The sequence below is a fragment of the Sus scrofa genome, chromosome 1 (assembly GCF_000003025.6).
Source record: "Sus scrofa isolate TJ Tabasco breed Duroc chromosome 1, Sscrofa11.1, whole genome shotgun sequence".
NCBI lineage: Eukaryota > Metazoa > Chordata > Mammalia > Artiodactyla > Suidae > Sus > Sus scrofa.
Genome location: NC_010443.5, coordinates 166,304,439 through 166,313,924, shown reverse-complemented (window position 1 = coordinate 166,313,924; position 9,486 = coordinate 166,304,439). Strand labels below are relative to the sequence as shown.

The 9,486-nt window shown below is 51.3% G+C and overlaps 1 protein-coding gene across 2 annotated transcripts in view; it reads left to right on the top strand.

Moving 5' to 3' along the window:
• Window positions 2,879-9,486, top strand: part of ITGA11 (integrin subunit alpha 11) — a 124,446-nt gene continuing 117,838 nt past the window's right edge. For both annotated transcript variants that reach the window (XM_021100519.1, XM_021100522.1), the window contains exon 1: window positions 2,879-3,286. In XM_021100519.1, the coding sequence (XP_020956178.1) occupies window positions 2,953-3,286 (334 nt within the window). In that variant the 5' untranslated portion in view covers window positions 2,879-2,952. The remainder of the gene's footprint in view (window positions 3,287-9,486) is intronic.

Sequence of the window (9,486 nt, the reverse complement as noted above, 5' to 3'; positions counted from 1 at the left end):
GCCACTGTAAAATAGTTTGGCAGTGCCTCAGATGATTAGACGAAGAGTTACCTTATGACCCAGAAATTCTACTCCTTAGTATACCTTAAATGCTTAGGTATATACCCAAGAGAACTGAAAACATATGTTCACACAGAAACTTGCACAAAGATGTCCGTAACAGCATCATTCATAACAGCCAAAAAGTGGAACCAACCAAATATCCGCCATCTGATGAGTGGATAAACAAAATGTGCTATAGCCATATAATGGAATGTTTTTTGGCAATAAAAAAGAATGAAATACTGATATGCTACAATATGGATGAACCTTGGAAACACGCTAAGTGATAGAAGCTATACACAAAAATCTACATATTGTATATATGATTCCGTTTACATGAAGTGTCCAGAATAGACAACTCCAGACAGAAAACAAACTAGTACTTACCAGGGGCTTGGGTGAAGGAATGGGGAGAGACTACTAATGATTAGTTTGTTTTGAGGGTGACGAAATATTCTGAAATTAGTAGTAATAGTTGCCAACTTTGTGAGTATACTGAAAATTGCTGAATTGCATGGTGAATTTTATGGTGTGTGAATTACACCTCAGTAAAATAATTAAATAAATAAATATGCTATGTATGTATGTATGTGTGTATGATTGTTGTAATTATTATTCATCTCAAATCCCGGCTTCCATATAGCATGTTGTCCAATTCTGATCTCCAGATTGACTCTGGATCTTGTGTTTATCTCCCACACACTGCTGCTTTGTGTGATTTAAATAATGTTCAATAATCATTAAATAATAAATGGTTTAAATGAATGACTAAATAATAAATAATGATTGCATCAATAAATATGAGATTATGTCTCATCTCAGCTTCTCTTGTGTGACTTGCAGAGCACAGGGGCACAGTAGGCACTCAGGTACGTGTTGGAAGAATAAATGAGGGCACGCCTCTCCCCCTCCTCACCCCCCAGATCACACAAAGGCACATATCACATATTCACGAGGCTCATGCCCCGGATGAGGACAATGTGAGTTTAATGAATGGCTGAGTTGTTACCTTAAGACCAGCGGCAACACACCTACTTGCCAAAGGAGAGCACCTTTGGCAAGCAGCAGGCCGTTTCAGCAGGGGTCCTCAGCCCATCGGCACAGCAGAGTCCCTATGATACCCATCGGGACTTCCTGATCTCAAGGGAAAGTCTTCACAAGTGTGCCAGGCGACTCCCATGCACTTGCAATTTGAGAACACTGGGGAAAGCATGGATTTGTATAAGGCAGGGAAGTGGTTTGCAGCTCCTTGGAGAGCTGTTATCAGGATGCTCCAAATGCAAAGCATTGTGACTCAAACCCACTTAAATAAGAAAGAGGACTCTTGGTCGCCTAACTGGAAAGTCCTCATGGGAGTGGACTGAGGGGGTGGCTCAGTTCAGGGGTCCAGTAAAACCCTCCTGCACTTGGTTTTTCCATTCTGTCATCCAGCATCTGCCCCCATCCCAGGACCAGATCTCCCTTCCCTACCTCAATTCCTGTCAACTTCCAGACCTACATGATTCTTTGTCCCAGCCCGGGCTGCGAGGGTAGGAGAAAAGAGGAGAGTTAGTTAGCTAGTTAGGTAGTTCATTCTAGGGGCTCGTTTAGAAGGGCAAGAATGCTTATTTCCCAGAAAACCTTCTTCCTTTGTCATGTTGCCCTTTCTTCTTAAACTCTGGCCAGAGGATGGCAATACACTGATTCATTTCAGCCTAAACCACATGCCTGCCCCCCACCCCCGCCCCGACACACACACACTCACCAGAGATGGAATCATCTTCCTTCACAGACTGTGGCTGACTAGGAGAGGTGAAGATGCAGAATGAAAACCAAGGTAGAATGTTCTTGGGGAGGCAGGCACAATGCCCTGTGTGAACTTGGGCCTTCTCAAAACTCACCTTCTCCTCCAGGACCCAACCTGAATGTCACCTCCTCTGGGAAACCCATTCTTCCCAGACAGAAATCTCTGCCCCCACTGCACCCACACATCACTTGCCCTCTTCTATCCATCCATCCTCCCACTTAGGATGTTCCTGAGTTGCTGGGAGCTAAGTGCTAAGTTGTGAATCGAAGAGGGATTCTTAGCCCAATGGTGTTTTTAGTCTGGACAAGGAGAGAAAAGTTAATCAAATGATGACACTAATTAATAGCTAGTTTCTCTACTAAGTACATTGAAAAAATGAGGGAGGGGCAGTGGGAAGAGAGAGAAAATGAGCATGTGTCTGGGGACCTGACCTGGTCAGGATATGGTACAGGGGAGGGAGAGTTGAGAGAAGGTTTTCCTGAGAAAGAAAGGAAGATCGCACTTCTGGTCTAGTTTTCACCACACTGGCCATCCTACCCTCTGTCTCAGCTTTCTTTCTTGCTAGAAAGGCCAGCCTCCACACCCACGGGTTGTGGTCCAGGGCCTGATTTAAAGCTTGTGCAACAAATGTGCGTTGAATTTAATTGTCAGTGGTTTGGAGAGCTGGGAAGGAAGGTGGCTAGGTTCCAAAGAAGAGCTTCACTGTTATGGTAGCAAGTGGGTACAGGGTCCTCCTGAATGCTTTGGAATGCCTCAGGTGTGGGAGGTGCCGGGGGTGGGGGGGCCTCTGCATTTATCCCAGGATCAGGAGAAGCACTGTGGCCTTTCCACTCCAAGCCCCAGGGTGAGCAGGGGACAAGCTGGAGAGCAGGGGCTTGTCTCAGAATGGGCGTTGAAGGGACGTCTCCTGGCCAAGGGAGACTAGATTCATGGCCGGTGTCCTAGGTCACCGGAGGGACCCCTCTGAACTTTCTGAAGCTCCTTCCTCTGGGAAATAGGAATCTAAGCCACTTTTCCTGAACAGACTCTGAATCTGGGGGCGGTGGTGTGGAGGGAGATGGCTGCGTGCTGAGCGGATTCCCCGAGGCGGTTCTCTTGGGGTTTTCTCCTAAGGCAAAGGCGGGATGGGGGCAGGAGAGATCTGGAGAGGCGTTGAGGCCGAAGCCTGCCGCCTGCCCAGGTGGCAGAGGGGCCGAGACTGGATCGCAGCCAGAGCCCAGCGGTGTCCGGGCGCCCCTCCCCGCCGCTCGGGCCCTCCCACTTCCTCTGAAGGAGCCGCGGCTGTCAGGGAGCCGGGCGCCGAGCGCAGTGCAGGCTCCGGGCGCCGCGCAGAGGAGGCTGCCGCTCTGGCTCGCCGCCCCCCGCTGCCGCTCCGCAACCAGGTCCCCGCAGCCGCGCCGCGGGCCATGGACCTGCCCAGGGGCCTCCTGGTGGCCTGGGCCCTCAGCTTGTGGCCAGGTACGTGACCCCTCTGGACCCCCCTGGCCTCTGGGAGCCCCTCCCTGGCCCGCTGAGGCCTCAGATCCGGCTTCCAGGAATGGGACGCGATGCGCTCCCAGGGTCCGACCTCAGCGGCTCTTGGGGACGTGGGTCCCCGCAGGAACTGGCTGCAGTCTAGCGACTCCGCCAAGTTCCGCACAAGAGGGAGGCGCGTGGAGGCGGCCTGGAGCCGGGACTTTGGTGTGTTTGGGAAGAGTTGAAGAGGCTTGAGTTGAAAAGTGCCGGAGGTCGGGTGGCCCGAAGGCGCCTTGGGTACCTCCAAGGGCCCCGCCGGGCTTCCCAGGCAGCCCCGGAGGAGTGGGGGCGCTTGGGAGCACGGAAGCCGCGCGGCCGGCCGGGGCAAGGGAAGGGGACAGGGCACTCGGAGGGAGCATCCCTAAGTGTGGAGAGCCGGGAGCGGCGGCTCCGGGGGCGAGGGGGCGGGCGGTGGGGGTAGGCCGGGGGAGAGCCGAGAGCCGAAAGCCGCCTCTAGTCCCTCTGGCGGGGACAGGGCGAAGCCTCGTGGCGGTCGGAGCCCAGGCTGGGGCGAGCCGTGGCCGGACGGGCCCAAGGCAGCGGGGCGCAGCTCTACAGTCCAGGGCCCCTGGGAACGTTACCTGACACTCGAGGTAGGGACTGGCTATCGTCCCCAATCCGCGCTTGAATTGTGCGCTCATTCAATCGACTGGAGGACGCCGCCGTCGCCGAGAAGTGTGCTACCGCCTAATGCACTCCAGGTGTCGGGGTGCGCGGTGGGAAGCGAGAGGCCAGCCCAGTGCTCTCCGAATTGGGCCGTCGGGCCGGGGATTCCCCACACGCGGCAACCTGGTGTGACCCGCCACGCGGGGGCGGCGGATAGCGGCGCTGTTTTACTGATCTCCAAAGGGTGCAGGACCCTCTTCCGAGGCGCCGGGCGCTGCGGCGGGGACCGGAGCCTCAGGGACTAGCCGCCGGGCCTTTCCTCCCCTTCTGCGTGGGCTCTAGGTCCGGGCTGGGGCCAGTGGCAGGGGAAGAGGCGCCCTCAAGGGGCGCAGAAGGAGATCCCCCAGCCCAGCCCGTGCTCGCTCGTCCCAGTCTTGGGGTATCACAGGAAACAAGTGCACACACACACCCCCTCCCCGTCTGTGTAAAGCGGAGCTTCTGGGAGGGCCTGCAGTTGAAAAGGCCTTTGCTGGTGGGGTTCAGTTCAGATCCTAGAGTCACAGCTGAAAAACATTGATGCTTTAAATTGGGGAGAGAGGAGCGTTCGGGAAGGCAGGGGAAGAGCTGTGACCAGGCCAGCATATACCTAGAAACCAGCTTCTAGAGAAGGTAGTAAGGCCCACTCTAGGTCATTTAGGCAGGAGGGGACAACTCTAGGAACTGTCTTCAAATCACTAGGAGAGCCAGCCACAGGAAAAGGGGATGCAGTCCTGTGTGACTCCAGATACATTGCCCCACCAGAGCCTGAGTTGGAGTGGCTGCCTTAGAGGTTAGCCATAGCCTGACCTCAGGAAGCTAGGGGCAAAGGCATTGAAATCAGACCTGGCTTCCAGTTTTGGTTCTGTGGCCGTACCACCTTGGACAGGCTATGCAATCTCTCCAATAGGTTTCCTTCTCTGACTGGAGATAGATATTCTGAGACCATAAAGTTGTTGGCATAATTAAGTGAGGCTGGCCCTGTAAGAAAAGTTCTTAACACAGGATTTGGTGCACAGTAGGGCTGAATCAGTGTTGGATAATAATAATGATAAAGCAGGGGTGAAGGGGAATGGGGAGTGGATGAAGGAGAGGGACGGGATTTGTGACTCAGAGCTCCCTTCATATGGAGAAAACCACCCCTGTGTTATGTCTGGTCAGTTTGGGTTCTTGAAATATGGGATTCATTAAACATATCAATCAATGTTGGAACGACATCTGCTTGCAAGGAGCTGGGGGTAGGGCGCAAGTATGAATGCAGTCTGAGCTGTTGCTGAGAACAAGGGGAGACCAGGGAAAGCTAAATAGAAGCACTGGGGAGTACATGGCATAGAGACTTTAAGGGCTGCAGTTCAGTTCTGCTTGAGCAGACAAGGGAGGCTTCCTGGAGGAGGAGATATCATTTGAACTGGGCCTTGCAGGGGTGTATAGACTGTGGATAAAACTTAAAGTGGGACTGTTTGTACATGAGAGTGTTATTTGCTGGAACTAGTCAAAGAACAAAAAGGTGAATATTTTAAAACCACAAAGATCACTGGTCATTATGGACTCTGAAGATTAGAAGGGTCGCAGAAGTCACTGGGTCCATTCCTCTGCCTCCAGAGCAGGATTGACGTGATCTCTCCTCTATGCATCACATGGATTCAATGTGAGGATTACCAGGAAGCTCGCCTACTGGTGACAGCACAGTTTGGCTGGATAGAGGCCCTGTCACAGGCCAAGTTGTTGGTCAGTCCTCTTTGAGGCCTTTTATGAATTCAAAAACCTCAATTTTTCCAGAGCTTCTGCTGGAGGGTGATGAGGTGGGCAAAACTGTCAAGAAAGCCAGAAAAAAAAGAGAAGTAGACAAGTCCAAAGACTTTTGTAACTATCGTTTATAAAGAACAGATCCATTAATCAGAACTTTTCTAATATATCTGTCATAAGGATTGAAGAGATGGAGAGTCTTTAAAAACTCAGTCTTTACTGAGCACTTGTTACCTGACAGGTGACATAAAGACACACAGGAGATCGGCACAGCCTGGGGGTGAAGGCCCTAGGGTCTCACTGCCTGGGATGGCTCTGACCTCTGCTAATTGCACTTCTGTTCCCTTGGTGAATTACTCACCAGATCTGTGCCTCAGTTTTCTCACCTGCAAAGTGGGGGGTGATAGAACTTAAGGAGTTATTCAAAGATGTATAGTGTATATAAAGTGTTTAGATAGTTCCAGGCACATATTGAGCATTTAGGAGATTGTCTTTCTTCTCCATCATCATCAGGAGTATTGACCATTGAGTAAGGGATCTAAGGATGCAAAGATGTAACTTTCAAACTCAGATTCATAAGAGAAGGCTAGAGGAAGTGCTGGAGTATTGGCAGCTCAGAGGAGACATACATGCTAGGGCCCTAAATATACCTAGACTTTCCCAACCCCTCCCCCCAAAGGCCTGGTCCAAAGTCTTGAACAAAATGGGAACTCAGGGGTTTGGTTTTGTTTTTGCCGTTGAGACTATCTTGAAGTAGATATGATCCTGGCATGAGTGTTTTGTGGTGTTGGAGAGAAGAACTGTACCACTCAGGGTGGCTCTTGTGTGTCCTTGTGGGTGGAGGTGTTATTCAGGAGAACAGCCTTGTATGGAAAAGGTACAGTACTAGGCACCACAGGTGTGCAAAGAGTAAAAAGATCCAAGCCCCTCTCTCCAGCTTGAGAAGAGCAGGGAAGGAGGTAAATTTTGTCACTTTGCCTCCCCAATATCCACTCTGCTGGGAGCTCCTCGACCCAGCCTCTCAGCTACCAACAGCCAGGGAGCTTTGGGACCCTTCCACAGCAGGCCCTGGGGGCCCTAAAGAGATGGGAATGGAGTTCGACCCTCTTTCTCCTTATTCACCATCCCCCCATCTCTACCTGGCAGTGGACCCCCACCCCCAGAGATGGGATGTCTATCTCCTTGCCCTTCTCTTTGTCCACAGCCCACACACACACAGGGGTGTGGGCTCTGGAGGAGCTCAGACAGCACCTCACCTTTGTTTGGCCCTCTCTGAACCTCTTTCTCTCCCCTCCTGTGCTGGAAGCTTCCCCCAGCAGCAGGGGGCTTCCCTCCCATCCTCTCCACTCATTGCTTAGGACAAAACTACAGTCTAAGCTGACCTGACTTGGCTCTTGTTATATAGAAGGGAGTTTGGAGAATCCAAAAAGCCCTCTTTTCTCTCCTTAATGCCTAACTTTGGGGATTACTGTCTCACTACAGGCTTCAGGGTCTTCCTTACGTTGTTCTATTGCAATTGCAATGAGAAAGGCTCCATCATAATCCTCCCCCGACAGGGACAGCCTCTGGCTGACTTGGGGAGGGTCAGCTACAAAACAACCTTCAAATATGCACTAACACATTTCAAAAATAATATCTCTGCTCACCCTCATAGCTTAATGCCCCTCCCCCACCACCATCAAACCACGGACCACTACCAGGAATTCATGGCCATTTGAAACTCTTTTCCCCAAAACAATTATGAGCCTCAAAGTCATCCACATGCCGTCAGGGTGGAGTGCTTGCTTTAGGGAGCTGTGGTCCAGGCGGGGACTGCCTTCACCCCCAACGTGTAAGTCCTAATTGTACAAATTCTTAGTTGAAAGCCCAGATGTTGGTTACTGGCAAGGGGAGAAGGGGAGGAGACTGGAATTGGTCCTCTTGTAAACCAAAAACAAATAAGCTCCCCCCACATTCCAGAAGCGTTTTCATCTGTGCTTACGACCATCACAAGATGAATAAAATACCACCTGGAGGAAAAAGTCAATGCAGCTGAACATACCCCGCCCCAACCCCGGAGCCACCTCTGTCCCATACTTACTCTGTCACCTGCACTTTCACTGAGCAGAAGCAATGGTCAGCATGTGTGTGGCCTGGGGGCCCAAGTGCCTGGATTCAAATCTGTTCTACTTGGCGGACCCTGGATAAGCCCCTCTTGGCCTTATTTCCTCATCTGTAAAATAGGTAGAATAGCAACTTCACAGGCTGATGTGTGCTTTAGATGATCTATATACATGGTTCGTTCATGTCAAGTGCTTGAAACAGCATCTGGCACCCAGTAAGCCCTCAGCGAACAGTAGCATTTCTTTAATCACTCTTCCCACCATTCACTTGATTGATACCAGGCACTTTCTCACAGCTCAGTTAGGCCTTGCTGTGACTACAGGAAGTCACTACTGAAATCACCATGTTACTCGTGAGAGGTTAAATGGCTCAGCCAGGATCATGCTGATTGAGTAAGAGTTGGTGTTTGGTGTTTGCCCTTAATCCATGCAAATTGTCTCTTTAGAAGATGGGTCTTGGGGTTCCTGTTGTGGCTCAGCGGGTTAAGAACCCAACATGGTCCATGAGGATGTGCGTTTGATCCCTGGTCTCGCTCAGTGGGTTAAAGATCTGGCATTGCCATAAGCTGCAGCATAGGTCTCAAATGCAGCTCGGATCCGCCGTTGCTGTGGCAGTAGCATAGGCCAGCAGGTGCAGCTCGGATTCAACCCCTATCCAGGGAACTTCCATATGCTACAGGTGTGGCCAAAAAAGAAAATGGGTCTGGAGGGCACACAAAGAGGAATGAGGTGCCCTTGCTGGAAGATACTGTCTTCAGGGAAAATGAGACCTCTATGTAAATGGCCATCCTCACAGTGGCACTGATCCAGAGGAGGCATCTCCCTCCCTAATCACTTAGCTAGACAGTGATTTCTCCATCCTGATGCTGGCTTGGTGAGAAGTGGTCTTCACACAGTGCCTTGTAATATGAGAGCCTTTCTCCCTCATTTGCCTTCCCACTCAGGCCCAAGTGGGGCTCTCCCATCTGCCCCCAAGTGCCAATACTCTGAGCCACGCCAGCTGCCTCTCCAGCCCATTCTCAGGGTCCAGGTGGCCATTCGTCTCCTCCCTTCCCCATCTCAGTTCCCATCCCTCTAATCAAAACCTGCTCTGAGCTCCAGGCCTAATGAGTTAATTCAGTAAGGAAACAACACTAATAAGTGATGATAGCTTCATGTGTCCCACCCAAAGGGATTTGCATTTTAATGGAGTTGTGCCTTGGGCCAAAGGAACAAGGGACCAGTCTTGGAATTCCAGGTACCAGGACCTGAAATAGGTGAGACCAAAGAGCTGAGGTGAGAGACCTGCCTGGCCTAGTCCAACCCTCTAAGTCTACTACTCCATCACTGGTCAGATGCGTTCTACCTGGGCCCTTGTGCTTTGTGGGTGGCTTCATCCTGTAACATAGGAGAAGCCAGTCTGTGGCTTGGGTGATGCTGCTCTAAAGTGGGCAGAGGTTTTTCCACGTGGCATGTGGGGTGAGTTAGGCAAGTTGCTATAGCAATGTGCTCCAGGATTCCAAACAAGATGACACAGAGAAGGGGCTCCTGACTCCACAGCTGGGGCTGACAGCTTTCTTCCCCCAGCAGCATCACCCAGTTGGGCTAGGCTACTAGGAATCCTAACCCTGCAAATTTCCAAGTCCTATTTCCTTGCAAAATGGGCCTCAGGAA